This window comes from Hemibagrus wyckioides, linkage group LG05 (genome assembly GCF_019097595.1).
Source record: "Hemibagrus wyckioides isolate EC202008001 linkage group LG05, SWU_Hwy_1.0, whole genome shotgun sequence".
In the NCBI taxonomy this organism is placed as follows: Eukaryota; Metazoa; Chordata; class Actinopteri; order Siluriformes; family Bagridae; genus Hemibagrus; species Hemibagrus wyckioides.
Window position 1 is genome coordinate 9,391,261 of NC_080714.1, and position 16,113 is coordinate 9,407,373.

Consider the following 16,113-nt stretch of genomic DNA (forward strand, 5'->3'; position numbering starts at 1 on the left):
ATGCCACAAAAAAAGTCCAGTTTAGTAATAATACAGATTAGTACTATATTGTTTCTGAGAGTACAGTATGACAGTAATAAATACTGCATATAAAACAGCAGGCTGAAGTCCTGATATAACTGCCATCTCTGCCTGGCTGGATTTCAGTATAGTAGTCTACAGCTGCTTTCCTTTCCAAATACTTCAGATCTCAGTTGGAGTAATGTGAGACCGCGGAGGTGTGCTGAAGAGTCCGAAGGGGGAAAAAAAGGAAAAGTGCAAGCAGCTCCACAGTTTGGAGCACGGCCAGTCGCATTGGGCTCAGGAGAAAGAAGCGCTGAGCACTCCAACAGGACAAACCCGGACAAACTCGCAGGTCAGATGGAAAGCAGAGGCATGGAAGAGGAATAGATGGTGGAGAAACTGAGCACGTGCTGTTTGCGGGTACACTTCTGGACGGAGACATGGTGCGGGGAAAGGGAGAGTTGGCTCTGGCTGTGGCTCTCGGGCTACTCGGTGTGTTTTTAGCGGCCATGCAGCAAGCCGCAGCTTTTCCTGCCTGGACGTTTGAGGTAAGCTGTGAGTTTGTTTTTCGCGCTTCACTGCGGTACTTCACATTAAAAACCTCTTTCTCGTGTTAAAGGGCTGTGGCGCTGAAGTGTCACACTCTCAACACTCAGCTCTAGGGTCCTAATAGTAGCCCTATTCCCTGGACACTGCACGGGTCAGGAAGCGTCTCTGTATTAATTGATTTTTGAAATAAATTAATTTCAAAGTGATTGAATTGAAATAAAAACACACACTGGCGTACAGCCAGAAATTCCGAAAAACTCCGAACAGAAATCACCTCATTCACGCCTGAGCTGAGACTCGAACCCTGATCCTTAGTGCTTCGGGGTAGCTTTACCGCTGCTCTATATAATCATGCAGATTTGTTTTTAATTTAATCACATTCATTTAATTCTATTGTTTCTATTGTCCATTCAATCGAGTATTTAGAAACGGGTATAAACAATAAAAACACATTTTGCTGTAACACATATTTTCTCTCAAATCTGATTTACCTCATATTCCATTTATTTCCGTGTAAGGTGTAATTAATACTAATAAATACTAATAAATCCACATGCATAGGTAGTAAAGTAAGATTTGTATATACAGATCATGATTATGAATGAATACAGTCTACATATGATATACATGCTATTTGAGCAATATGAAATAGAAAATTGGCACATCTGTTGGATCCAGTGATGTACATAAGTAGGAATAATATTAATGCATAAAGTTTTGAACCAGGAGAAATACACTAACGTGAAATATGTGGAGTGGAATGTGCAAAATACTACTACTAGTAGTAATAGTAATACGAATACTGATAATACGGTGGCGATGATGAAAACATTTTAAAATGTATATAGTAGCTCCTTTCTCAAAGTCGAGGTCACTTTTCGAGAAAAAAAATCCATGGCGGAAATCTGAAATAGTACAGAGTAAGTCAGATAAAAGGAAAAAACATGACAAACAGGAATCAGAATGAATAGAAACAATGGAATAATGACAACTAAAGGAAGAGAATAAAAGACTGATGTTACAGGATGGACAGCATAGTCTACCAGGACAAGTCCAAAGGACATAGGACACATAAGCAGGACAATACAAAACCTGAAATAGAGGAGTTCTTCTGAAGCTAAAATAGCAAGCGAATATATTAAAATGTAAGATGTTAAAAGATTAACATTCATTACATGGAACTATAGTGTTCATGGTTTATATAGGAGTACTTTCTTTTAAATAATGTAGTTCACTAGAAAGATCTTAGGATAAGGACGGACTTCAATGCAATCCTGAAATTCAGTACAATCCAAACTAAAGTTGAGTGAGAAATCTGACATGAAGTATTTTGGTAAGGTGTTGGGCTACCATACACCACCAGAGCAGCTTCAGGTCAACTTGTCTGGAACTGTACTGTAGGGCAGAAAACCATTATTTCAAAAGATATTTCCTCAAGTGGTGTTTTAATAACGATGGTAAAAAGCGTTGTCTAAACCGTCAGTTCAAAATCTGCCATAGCTGTTTAACTGGATTGGGATCTGGAGAGTGTGAAAGCCATAGCACATGATTTTTCTCCTCATCAACCCATTCAGTGAGCTCTTATGCTCTGTAGATGGGGTGGAGTCATCTTGGTACAGACCAATCCCATCAAGATAGAAATCTTTCATTCATTTCTAAAGTCTCTGTCTTTGTTTCTTTGTGTTATCAACAGTCATTGCTAAGGCATTCACACATTCAGTCTGACTCATGTAAATGCTGCATTCATTCAACACCGAGATTGTGTAGATTGTTTCTGGGCAGTTTTATTTCATTCCAAACCATAATCACAAAGCAAAGCAGCCCAAAGGCCCAGCTTATTATCCAGTTATTCATCTTAAGTCATATTCAATAACAACTCTAAAACAGGAAAGGTATGTAGTTACCAGAGGTTGGGATGCAAGTCTTGGCCCATTGAAGGATCACAGGAGTTTTAAACGAAAAAAATAAAATAAAAATTAAAAATAAAATTTTAAACAACAATGCTGAGGTGTTCTTTTATAAAGTTATAAAGGAGTCAGTTCTGCAAATTGAAAATATGTAATACATGAATATACACTGTCTCATAGTATTTCATGTATATTTTTGTACCTGATAAAGCAGGGAAAAGTGTAAACATTTATCTAACATGCACCCAATGCTTAAACCTGAAAGGCTATGATAGCACGAGCATTTCACCTTACACATCTGGCTGACAATTTGTATCCAAAGTATCTTAGGTAAAGCTGACAGTCGAAAAGTTACAGGTTCTACTCAATAGTAGTGGTATGTGAAGTTCTGGGGATTTAGGATTTGAAGTCAGTCAGCGTTTCAGTCAGTAAACACAGATCCTTAACCACAACAATATCACTTCTGTGTCTAATGTGTTGCAAACATTTGCAGAATCATTTACTAAAGTTATAGGTCCAGATCCAAAGTGTCAATCTCTGTTAGAATTTCAATGTTTCAAGAATAGATTTTCCTTCCTTCAGTCCAACTAGACACCAAGAGAAACCATGTTAACCAAATCATTTTGATTTTCAAATAAACTCGCCTAAACCCACCAAATTGCGGGGAAAACGTAAAGTCTGTCAGGTCCATATGGAAAGACTTTTGTAGATGCTGACTCTGAGCAATTTAGTTTGAGAACTGTGACGGTAAACACTGCTTGAGTCAAGTGTAATGTCAGGTTTAGGTTTAGTGGTTCCTGGCAGAGTTTATGACAAGAGGGTCTGTGAAGTAGTCGCATTATTCGGGGCTTGGTTTGAGCGGCGAATGCCAAGACTCTGTTACTTTCGAACCGTTATTTAATTCACCGTGCTGGGTCTGCTCAGCCTTTAATCGATTGTTTTGACTTGAATAAACAAAAAAACTGCTTTTCAGGTGGTGTTTGAGAACAAATTTTCCGAAGTTGGCTCCATCCATTTAATGGATGCTTTCTGAAGAATTTCCAAAATATTTTGTTACATATACAATCATACAGCGAACTACATGTAGTGAAATGTGTTGAAAGCATTTAAGAAGCAAAAACCGGCATGGGGTTCTTAATCCTAGAATAGTGTGGTTAATCGAGGTTATTATAATAATAAGTCAAGGCGACTTCCACTATAGAACTCAAGCAGCCATTCATATAAGCACTGAAAGGTCTTTGAAATCATAACAAGGCCAGTCAGCTTGGCTTACTACAAGTAGACGAAAGATACGCAACTCCTATGACAGTTTCAAATATCACCATTTTCCTAGAATCAATTGCTCAGCATATTAAACCAAATATCTTTTAGAACTGTATACGCTCAGGGACCATTTCAGTAGGAACATCTGTACATCGGCTCATTCATACAGTTAGCCAATCAGCCAATCGTGTAGCAGCAGCACAGTGCATAAAATCATGCAGATACAGGTCAACAACTTGACCCTGTTTTTGGTCCAGATGGGCTGGTTGGAATAATTCCCATTTCAGAATAAAAAATAGGGTTTTCAATGACCGGCAATTCAAATGGTGGAAATGACTTGATGAAGAAGGTCAGAGGAGACAGAAAAACATCTCAGAATACACAAGACGATTAACCTTGACTGGTCAGAGCAGCAGAAGATCTTACAGGTAGCACAAGCAGGCTCCATTGGACAGAGACTGACATTGTTTGACATTCAAGGTTTTGCAAATTGTTCCTCTGTATATTTCAATGAAATAACCGCTACCAGTCCTAATGACACATAAAATAAACCTTACAGCATATGACATATTGTGTGATCAAGCTGCAAGTATTTTTAGAACTGCTGATCTTGTGGGATTTCACACACAACAGTTTATACAAAATGGTGCAAATCCAGTGACCAGTCATTTTTTTTTGGCAGAATTAAGAATAGCCAGACTGGCTCAAGCTGAGAGAAAAGCTACAGTAAATCAAATAATCACGTTTTGCAATGTTGGTGAGCAGAAAACATCTCAAAACGTACAAGTCGATAAACACTGATCCTACAACAGCAGAAGAGCACATTGGTTTCCACTCCTGTCAGCTAAGAACAGGCTCCACTGGACACAAACTCACAGAAATTGGACCGTTTCTGAAGATTGGGAAAAAAAAAATGTCGCCTGGTCTGATGATATTATTTGTTTGACATTCGAGGTTTTGCAAATTGGTCCTCTGTATGGTTCAGTTCACGAAATAAACACTACTAGCCTGAATGACACACACACACAAAAAAAAAACCCTACAGCATATGACATTATGTGCGATCGAGCTGCGATCCAAGCCGATCCTCTAAAGCAAACCCGCCGTCGTTTGAGGGTCCGACACTGCCACGCTTGCCTTGGACTCGGGATGTCATTTTCCATTGACTTTCTTTAGAAAAAAAAGAGAAGGCGTCTGCCAAGAGTGCAGCTTAGAACAACAAGCCTGAAAAAGCATGTGATATAAAGCCAGGCTACATGGCCTGTTTTGGGACTGTTTCCACTCAGGAATGTCTCCTCTCCCACACCGGCCCAAAAAAAGCCGTCTGTCTTCTCTCTTTCTCTATAAACTGCTGTTATCAGTTTCTACAAGAAATCCAGATGGGTAATATTGACCAGGGGATTAGCATAATGGAAAGTTCATCATTGCACGTTGCAACACGTATAGACATTGTTCCTGTGTTAGTCTTCAGCTAGACGTTGAGCTTGGAGTTCTTTTCTAAAACGTGGAAGAGCTTGACGGTTCAATTCCAAGTCTGTAAACTTTTAACCCAGACACTTTCTGGCTTGCTGTGATGTGTGATGCGTGTTTGTGTGTTCCAATGTAGAGGACTTTCAGTATTAAGTTATCTCCAGCTTTATCTCTAGATAGGTACAGTTATACAACAAAACAATTATACAGCAAAATAAGTCAAGGAGATTTTTCTTCACTTCCAACTTCATACTTTCCTGAAAAAAACATCCCAAAAATGTTCTTTGCCTTTATACCTGTTCAGTAAAAGTTTAAACAGTCAGTTGCCTTTTATGGAATGTCTAGCGCATATGTGAGAGGCCATAGTGGGGACCGTTCCAGTGGAGCACTGTGATCAAAAATTTTTATTTCCCCTGCTTGTTCCAAAGTTAAGCTTGCCAGCTCGTGAAATGACAAAGCCACCCAAATTTTCGACTGTCATCCTCGAATAGTTACATAAGACCCACGTGTAGAGCACGGATTCAAACATGCACGCTAACTGCAGAGGTTGTAACTCTGCAGTAGATGTTTCACTTGTAGCAGTATCCTTTATGAATGTCTTTCATTACCGCAGACTGTCGCAGGACTAGCGCTGGCTGGCTTGGAAGTTTCAGCAATTCATCTTCACTAAATACCACGGCTGAGTCTCTGTGTCGATGCTGTACAGTCGAGGAAGCTCCTGTTTTATGCGTGCTGTATCTGTGTATGAGCGCTGACATTTATGCCATTTGGCAGACGCCCTTCTCCAGAGCAACTTACATTTAACTCAATTAATGGTTAAGGGCCTTGCGTAAGGGCTCAGCAGTGGCAGCTTGAAGATCCTGGGATTCGAACTCACAACCTTCCCATCAGTAGCCCCACACCTAAATCACTGAGCGCCAGATTACACAGGGCGGTTTCATACCGAGTTCCATTTTAATAAAAAAAATCATTCATTCATCCGTGCTGAGTACATTTACTGTATATCACTATGAACACATTATTCGTAAAGAACAGATACAAACACAGACACATATTCCTATACTATTTTTTATTTCTTTTTATGACACCAGAAAGGTTCACAGGGAAATCTGGCTAAAGACTAGAAGTGTACATCAGGACTGGGATCTCACAGGTTGTACCACCGAGAGGTTTTTTTTTTTTTTTTTTTTTACCTTGTACTCAATTACACAGCATTCTTTCATTCATCCTTAGTAACCGCCTGGTCACGATTGCGATGGATTACATTTACTTGTTTGTTTATATATTGGGAAACAAAACCAATGAAATTCATCAGCGCTGTGTAAAAGTCAGAGGTATTGCTGTGATTAAGCTTTCCTAAGCCTTCGGGACTTTGTTTACGCTTTCAAACTCAGTTTTAAATGTAACGAGACAAGCTGCATTTTTGGTGAACCAACCCACTGCAAAGAATGATCCTAGCAAGTACAAATATCTAAAATATATGCAGATTTGACTTCTCTCTATTAGATTATTTTTCTGATTATGATGATGATCAAGCCAATGTCTAGATACTTGCTGCTTGAATGAAGCTTATTACAGTTGGCTTATTTTAAGCATTCATTTCTAGAAAGAAGCAAAAGGATCTGTTTTATTTCAAGCTTGAAATGAGTAAATGCTGTATGTCTCAGGCTGAACGGTCTAAAGGGAATCATATTTGTTACATAATACTTGCATAATTTGAAATATTAGATAATCTTTCCTTTATTCAGGATGCTGTCAGTGCAGTGCAGGAATTAACTCGTTTTATGGACGTATAACTAAATAAAATAAATATTGGAAACTTTGGCAAATTGCTGTGGTATAAGAGCAATAAAAAACCTCATGACATGCTGTTATAAGAAAAGATTAGGAACAGGAGCTCTGCTTTATGTCAAGCATCACACGATACCTATCACCGCCTACAGCGGCACGTCAGCCACGTTGTGTTTTATTCCAGACATATTCGCTCTAGTAGCTAGGCGGTCGGGTGTCATTATGTAATACACGTGATTGAGATATTTGGATAACAGTTTCAGTTTATGTATACAATGAAACACTGAGTCTGATGTAGTTTTAACGAGGACCCTGTAAGCTTTATAATACATCATAAAGAACACTCATAATAAAAAAAATTAGTTGTCATTTTAGTAAATATCTAAAGTAATGATTTTATTGATTTCACCCAATTCTGTCCACACAGATGCACTATAAAGCAACAGTTCTTGCAACTCCCACTGGACATAATGCAGGTTTTCAGGCAGAAAGACAAGTCACACAACCGTAAGGGTTACATAACTTTTTTTTTTTTTAATTTTTTTTTTAAATAAAGCATCTGTCTGTTTGCGTATTTCAAACTCGAATCTATTCGACTAATTCCTTCAAGATGTGCTTCTGGTTAACAAGCCATTCAAGCTATTAAGAGGAGTCCTACTATTAAAACTGTATCAGGAGACGAGTCACGCATATCGGAGCAAACGTGTCACAGGCTTTGCCATTTGGCTAATCTGAGGTTTTTTTGTCCAAGGAAGAAGCTCACATGTCTGGTGTTTTGATCATTGGGATCCGCAAAGACGCCCGGTCTCACGTGCTTCACCTCTCCAGGAACAAGCGCTACACTCTGACCCCGGAGAAACTCAAGTGGGACAAATTCAAGCTAACTTACAAGTAAGCATGCTGTTTGATTTCTTTTTTTCTTTTTTCTTTTTAAAGTGTTATATAATAAGTCAATGAGGTTTTTCAGCCATCTAGAACGTTCTGAATGTCAGTGAATAAACAAGAAGTTTCATTTTAAGAAGATTCGGCTGGTCAGATGTCTTAAAAACGTACTGTTTATGCTTCCTTCTGCAGACTGCTGTCATTCCCGAGGAACCTGATGAATGCCAGTGACACACGCCGCGGCATCGCAAAGGCTTTTGCCATGTGGAGCGACGTGTCACCTTTCAGCTTCAGAGAGGTGCCTGTTGATGAAGAGGCTGACATCAAAATCGGTACGAGGGTGCAGTTTACATATTCACAACACACATATAAAAAATGACAATTACAAACGGTGAACGTTTTTAATAATGCGTCTGGATTATAAGGCTGATTTGGTGATGTGAGAAGAATCATTTATGTATTTTGAGTCTGTTCTTAGGAATAGTTTATTCATTAATTCTAATGCTAATTTAAGTTTCTAAGTTTTGTTTGTGACATTGGCTTGATTTCGCCCAAATCTGCGGCAATTTTGAAAAATTGCAAGCTCCTACGAATATCATGGGGTTTGCTTCAATTTCTGTGAACTTCTGAAGAGACTGTACGACACAGAGGTAATATCCAACACACCCTCTGTCTTCTGTGCACAATTAAAATGGAGATTTATATTTATTACTAATCCAAGACACCGTTTCGAACCATTACAGCAACGAGAGTGGAGCGTTTCGTAAAAAAAAAAAATCCATCAGAATAGTAAACCAGATTTCTCTCAGGGAATGTTCACCTAAATTCCTGGCCTTGATTGCAGACATCATTTGTTAACGTATTATGTCTGGAAACTATCACAACCAAACACAACTGAACAGGGTATAATTAGTTCCATTCATCTGAAATGGCTCTAAATCGCTTTAATGACAGAAAAGTGGATCAAGTCCAGGTTTTGTGCCACATCTTTGCTGTTGTATTCTTCGTTAGAAGAAAGCCAACATACTTGTGGCTAGGCACAAACGCAAGTTGGACAAAAGAGGCATAATGGCTATTGTACGTGGGGGTTAAGGGCCTTGCTCAAGGGCCCCGCGAGATGACGGTTTTAGACTCTGCGGTCGCTAACACAGAACCTCAGCCGCTACTGGCTTATTTTAAAGAAATGAACTCGAAATTATTTGCACCAGACCTTTGAGATCACTGATTGTTAATGATGAATTTTAACATTAACTAAGTACGCTCACATGTGGCAAGCTGGAAAAAGAAACTTTGGGAGAGTGGAAAAATGACACACAAGAGAATTTACCCAAAACGGAGTTTTTCTTTAAGAAAGCATAAATATATATTTTTACCAAAAATAACAGAAATGTCTTTAATAAGTTTACTTTGCCTTGGCTTTCTGCCAGATCCAGTATAACAAAACACATTGTTAAATACATGATGGTCAATCTACCTGAAGATACCTAAATGCTAGGTAAATGTAGATTAGATACAAATCCAATCAAATCGGTTTGTAATCAGACACCAGCTGTCAAAATGGCTATAATTACATAAATGAAATTTAGACAAAACTACTGACTGACTTCAGGATTATTTCCCCAAGCCGCAAGCCTAGGGTTAGCCTAACCCTAACCCGACAAGCTGCCACCATTGGGCCCTTGGGCAAAGCCCCCAACCCACCCAGCAACAGGGGCACTGCTCATGGTTGACTCTGCGCTCTGACCTCAATCCCCAAGGATGTGATATGCGAAGAAAGAATTTCACTGTGCTGTAATGTATATGTGACAAATAAAGACTACTTAACTTAGTTAAGAGATAACAATGTGATGAGACTCATTTTAAAACAGACTTTGAGCTCCAGTGCTGAGACAGAGACTGGTGAAGAAGATGCTGAGCACCAGAGTGAGAATTTGAAATGTTTTTTTTCCCCTCAGAAGTTGATAAGGTTATAAATTTTGAGATGGGTTGAGGATATGCAGACTTGAAAATGCTAGTAGTTGACTTCTGAATGAGTTCTCTAGATTATATAGAGCAGAAAATGTCAAAATCTGACCACATGAAAAGGCTTTCCCCCATGTCACCACATACACTGGTTTTAAAGTCTGTGTCTTAATCATTTTATACCCATGTGGAATTCATTCAGATTAGGTAAATCCTAACTTAAGATGGAAATGCGTGGTAAATTGGGCTCACATCTCTGCCAGGCTCACCCACGTAAAAAACTATTAACATTAAGACACTAATAAAAACAATATGCGCCCCAAATGGTTGCTTTCAGTGGATTTAATGGACGTTTGGCAACACGCGGGCCATTCTGGACCAAATGAAATGTGGATTTTGAAAGTGCATGTCAGAGAAATTAGAATGATCTTCCACGCATGTGCACCTAAACTTTAAATTTATGTTCCTTAGGGCCTTTGAAGAGCGAGTTGTGTTGATCTACGGGCAGTCGTCTATATTCATCGGTCTGATTCTGAGTTATGAATACAAGCGCTCCGTTTCTTTTGGCAGGATTCTACCCGGTAAATCACACGGACTGTCTGAAGTCCTACCTGCATCACTGTTTTGACGGCATCACAGGCGAACTGGCACACGCTTTCTTCCCTCCTACCGGAGAGATCCACTTTGACGATGACGAGTACTGGATTCTGGGGAACATGCGCTTCAGCTGGAAGAAAGGCGAGTGATTTTTTTTCCATCAAGAACTCTTCCTTCATCACATACATCAATCTCAGCTCTCATTCTCGGGCTTTTGTTTAGACTGAATTCAACACCACAGTTTCACCAGAATTTAGCCCAGATTGCTTTTCTCGTAAATGTTACATTTCCAGCACAAGCAATTTACCCCCAAGTAGGAAAAGATTAAACATTCACTAAAAAAAAGCCACAGAGTGTGTGGCATAATTGCTGTTTTTCCACATCTTGGCTGTGTGGGATTAGGAAAGATGTCCTTGGAGTAGGAGTAACTGATGTAAATGTCACTGGAGGACAAGGGTGACTAAATATTAAAAAAATGTGTAATCTCAGCTCAGCAGTTAATATGCTCATGCTAAAGGAAAAATAAAACATCAAAGCAACCTGTAATGGATTTGAATCATTTGGGCATCAAGTTCAGAGCCTCGCTATTCAACAGACTTGGTCATACTGGGGTCAAACCAAATGTTACCACAAGCAAATCCATTCTTATTATCTAATTAGTTCAAAATGGGTCCAATCACACGGATGGATGAAAACAAAAGTTTTCTTAGACCATAATATTCTTTTAGGAAAAATGCTTAAATATCAAAACCCTTTGGTTTGTCCCTCTGGGGGAAGAAATTCCCAGCACCCTAGAAGACCAGAAGAAGAAAGTCGATCCCCTTTATTATGATCTATGGGGAAAAAAACCCTCACTAAGAGTGCAGTAGGAATCAAAGGTCTAGGTGTGTTATATTATTAAGCAGCTTGAAGTATGGAGGTGGAATACAGGGTACACAAACTCACCAGCCACTTTGCATACGGTTATCCAATCAGTCGATCATGTGGCAGTAGAACAATACATAAAATCATACAGATGGAGATCATGAGCTTCAGTTTATGTTCACAGCAAACAGCAGAATGATGGAAAATTTCAGTGACCGTGGCATGGCTGTTATGATGGGTAGTATTTGATAAACTGATCTAGAGTCTACACAGAATGCTCGGAAAAAGAAAAAGACATCCCAGTAAACAGAAACGCAAATAAGCACTCTTTACAGTATGATGAACTTTGAAGCTGATGGGCTACAAAAAAAAAAGACCAAACTGATTTCCACTTCTCATCCAAGAACAGGAATCTGAGGCTAGGGTCTTTTTCAAAATCTTCAGGTTTAATCCTGTGCCCTCAGCTATCTATATGACTTGAATGAAACCCGGTGTGATTTTACACACTTCCACATGATTGGCTAATTGAATAATCCAATAAATGTCCAAGTGTACACTGGAAAGACTGACCAGGAAGGCAATTCTGACCTGATTGTTGAGTGATTGTTCTTTGAACAGGGGTCTGGCTGACTGACCTGGTGCATGTAGCAGCTCACGAGATCGGTCACGCACTGGGTCTGATGCACTCGCAGAATCCGACGGCCATAATGCATCTCAACGCGACGCTGACCGGCCGCAAGCTCATAACGCAGGACGACGTCTGGGGACTCCAGCGATTGTACGGTGCGCAGATAGAACAGCTGGTTTCACTTAATACAGGAGCAGTGAGTCACCAAGACAGGGACTTGCAGGAAAAAGCATAGTGATTCAATGCTTAGTAATGACTTTGAAGAAGTGTCTTGGCATGGGATATTAATATTCTCAGAAATGTGCTTAAAACAAAAGGTAGTCAGCAAAGAGTTTACATAAAACCTAATCTACTTCTAAATTTCTTAAGCTTTTCTTACATGTCCTTGTTCTCTACCTTCCCCTTGCCCATCTTTCCCTCCCCTTTCTAATTCTTCTGTCTCTCCCTCCAGGATGTTTGGATAGATTATTTATCTGTCCCGCCTGGGCCAAGAAAGGCTACTGCGAAAGCAAAAGAAATCTCATGAAAAAGCACTGCCCTGAAAGCTGTGACTTCTGTTACAGTAAGAGAGTCTGAATTCTTCAGAAATTCGTCAGAAACTGATCATCTGTGAAACCCGGCATTGCCTTTAGTCAGTCACCTCTCAGTTACATTGATTGTGCCTTGACCAGAAGCAAAATATATTTGCAGGTGGATTTGAAAGGTTTGAACTGAAAAATTTTTTTGGGAATGCAGAAATCTGGATTTATTTTATTTTATTTTTTTTGCCAAACCAAATCAGAAGACCTTCAAATGTAAGGTATAGTACGTTTATCCCTACAAAAAAAAACCCAACAGCATTGCATATGCATGCTTTTGTTACTAAAGAAGTGATTTTACTCATCATTTAAAGATCTCAAAAGACAATTTGACATAAGACAACAAAAGTAGCCCTCATAAAGAAATAATGGTACTATGAATGTGAACATTGTTAAAACATCCAAATCTACATTTTTTATTTCCTTTGCTAATGCCTGCTTAGATTTCAGTAGCTGATGTAAAAGTCAGCAAGTCTACCTATTGGTAAATATTGCTTATTAGCAATGGATATTTAACTGCACATCCGGCAAATATCATAACTGCTATTTACAAGCTTGTGTTTAAAGTTCAATGCTTCCACCTCACTATGAGAAACGCACGTAAACGAACAGACCATCGCTTTCTAAAATTTCTAAACCTTTACTTTATTTCCAGGTCAACGAACCAAAATAGGAAAAGAGACCAGATTAAGTTGCTCACTCAGTGTCTGAAAGGACCCGCCCACCTCCACTGTGATTGGCTGGTACACTGCGCCACTCACACCACCTCAAATATACTCATCACTCGTCAGAAAGTCTGTTAGTTTAATAACATTTCTTATGATGAGGTGGAAACACTGTTCCTTTTAACCCAAGCATCTAAACAGCAGATATTATATGGAGCTCTGGAAAACAATACATATTTTTTCAATAATACACATTCAACATGATTGCTGAAAGTGACTGACTGCGTTTTTCTCTTCTGCTCAGCCATTACAACAACCTAACAAACTCCTACTTCTCTATTTCAAGCTGTTTTTTATAGAAACAGTGTTTTGGTGCTGGGATTAACTCGTAACTTCACAGCTGACTAGGACAAACAGGGAAAGTTGTACACGTCATGCTTTAATTGAGCCATAAGGAACGCTTCAAAGCCTCAAGTGATGCTTTCAGATCAATGGTTTCAATTAGATGATGTAATTCTGTATAATCCTTCTCGTATGAGGTCGCAGTAAAAAACCATCCTGATCTCAGTTGAAGTACGATCTTTTCATTCAGACAGACAGCATTAAATATGGCTAGTGCTCCCAAATACCCGCCCTCTTTTTTTGTATTTTTAATGGATAGCCCCTACTGGTTTAAAAGACAAGGTTTTCCTGTTTTTTTTCCCCCCCCTTCTTCCTTTAAGCCCTTTAGCAGACTAATACATGACATTTTGAAGGCAGAGAGAAAGACATTTTCTGAGGACCATAATCCATTCATTTTATGATGGGGGAAGCAAGATCTCATGGCGCTGGCTGTGAAATACAGTAGAGTAGATAATTTTTTTACTTTCTGAGACAGATCTATCTGCTAAAACACTACACTAGGGAAAAATGTCTCATTGTCAAGCCAGACTGATGCGAAAAGCTGAAATTTAGTTTGCTTGGAAGAAAAGGCAGTTCCTAGTCTGGTTCTCATTGTAGTCAGGGTGAAATTTGGTCTTTCGGGGAACATGTTTTGCATGATTACAAGCCACTGAAATCCCAGCATGTGGCTTGTGGGCTTCAGACGCACAATGATCAACACTGCGTGGAGCAGGACCAAAACATCTGCGGTTACGACAAGTAATAAGGTGGTGAAGTTTCCAGATATTTCCACGTCCAACAACGTGCATGTCATGATCATTCATATGCAGAAATCGGGGTAAACATTACTTAACAATGTCTGTGGTCGCACTTTTTTGGAGATCAGTTTGGCTTTAAACCTTGAGAAACCTGGTCAGGCTTCCAGGACATGAAGATGAAGTCCAGAAAGCGTTTTTAAAATACACACGTTGCAGACGTTACAATATCGCATGTCAATGCTTAGTATCGAGATTGAGATTGTCATTATGCCCGAACAGCGTTCCCTTTTCCTACCGTCGCGCCGACTCCAAAGCCACCACGGACCAAACACAAGCTGGTTGCTGAGGGAAGGAAACTTACCTTCCGCTGTGGAAAGAAAATTGCTGCAAAGCAAGGAAAAGTGGAGTGAGTGTAATAAATTTTTTTTTTGGCTTCATTTGTAACCCAATCAATCAATGCACTAATGAACTGATCTCAATTTAGATCACCAATAATTCATCATCCACTAACCTTCACCACTCTGCTCTCTGTAGCTGGTATAAAGACGGCGAACTGCTGGAGTTCTCGCACCCTGGCTACATCACCCTGAAGGATGATCACATTAGTATTGTGGCTAACGCTATCAACGAGGGGACGTACACCTGCATCGTGAGGAAGAAAAATAAGGTCTTGACAACCTATTCCTGGAAGCTGAGGGTGCGCTTCTGAGAAGGTCAAGCATCTACAAATACAATAATACTGACGGAAACCACACACTGGTTTTGTCCCAGATGAGTGCTCCATTCTCTCTGGCACTGTGTTATCCTCAGCTTTTTAAAATAAATAAATAAATAAATAAAAATAAAAGTCTGTGATCAAGTGCTGTATATGGAGGAAAAGGAGGACAAATAAGATGCAACCAAAGGCTTACGTTCACCCCGGCACCATGGAACCTCAGTTACTCGGGCACATATTCCTCTAGATTCATACATAAAGCTATCGATATTTTGATGTCAGGGTTTTTCTGTCTTTTTTTTTTTTTTTTTTTAAATGTAAATTTGTTTCCTTAGGTGCTAAATAAAAAATTTATTCTGTAAGAGGTGTGGCCTTTTCTCTATATTTGTGGACCATTTAAGGAAACCAGCTTTCTTGTATTGAATAAACTGCTTGATGCATCAGTTCTATGTAATAAGACAAGAAAAAGGTAGGAAAATATAAAGCCCTTTACACACACACACACACACACACACACACACACATACCTGCTCCCTCTTTAAATGGAACCCGAGGTATTGGATTCGTATTTTTGTGGAATTTGCTAACTTAAACGTCATGGTTTCATGGTATTTGTGGTACTAATCAACCATTTAAACACACAGGCTAGTGGTGAAAATGTAAGGAAGGTCGTATGTACATCATTTTTACTTCAGAGAGAGATTTATAACAAACGGTTTGTCAATATGAAGACAATCTAGTGTCTATAAGGTACGTGAAAAAGACGACAGAAATGCATTTTAATCAGACCTTTTAGTATGCTAGCTGTCAGAAAATACGACATAACTAACCATGAAACCATGACAGCCCTAATTTGCATACTGATTAGTTTATCTTATAAAAAAAAAAAACCCACGTCACACGTATGAACTCAGATCTTTACAGTTTTCAGACCTTCGCAGTGTCTCACGAACATTTTCACCCGCTGTACACTTTATAAAACCTAGTGCACTTTAACACTTTCTACCAAAGCCAACTGCTTTAGGAAAAGACCATGCGAAAAGAGATTTACCGGTAATTGTACTTCAAATGTCTACCAGCTGTTAGAAATTTCAAACATT

At 39.2% G+C, this 16,113-nt stretch overlaps 1 protein-coding gene across 2 annotated transcripts; it reads left to right on the top strand.

Annotated features, from left to right (window-relative positions):
- Nucleotides 1-208: 208 nt before the first annotated feature.
- mmp23ba (matrix metallopeptidase 23ba) lies at nt 209-15,361 on the top strand. Of its 2 annotated transcripts, none has more exons than XM_058389572.1 (8): nt 209-551; nt 7,735-7,874; nt 8,058-8,197; nt 10,398-10,565; nt 11,907-12,071; nt 12,368-12,478; nt 14,578-14,704; nt 14,833-15,361. In XM_058389572.1, exons 1-8 carry the CDS (start codon nt 444-446, stop codon nt 15,005-15,007), a joined length of 1,134 nt encoding a protein of 377 aa, XP_058245555.1. In that variant the 5' UTR covers nt 209-443; the 3' UTR covers nt 15,008-15,361. The 2 variants fall into 2 exon arrangements, with proteins under 2 accessions (XP_058245555.1, XP_058245556.1); XM_058389573.1 differs by having other exon boundaries at nt 210-551; nt 7,739-7,874.
- The last annotated feature ends 752 nt before the right edge of the window (nt 15,362-16,113 follow it).

Bases quoted from the DNA above. Each gene is read 5' to 3' on its own strand.
- mmp23ba (XM_058389572.1), top strand. From the start codon at position 444: ATGGTGCGGGGAAAGGGAGAGTTGGCTCTGGCTGTGGCTCTCGGGCTA. The intron at 8,198-10,397 runs GTACGAGGGTGC...TTCTTTTGGCAG, and splicing joins AGAGGCTGACATCAAAATCG to GATTCTACCCGGTAAATCAC. The intron at 12,072-12,367 runs GTGCGCAGATAG...CTCTCCCTCCAG, and splicing joins GGGACTCCAGCGATTGTACG to GATGTTTGGATAGATTATTT.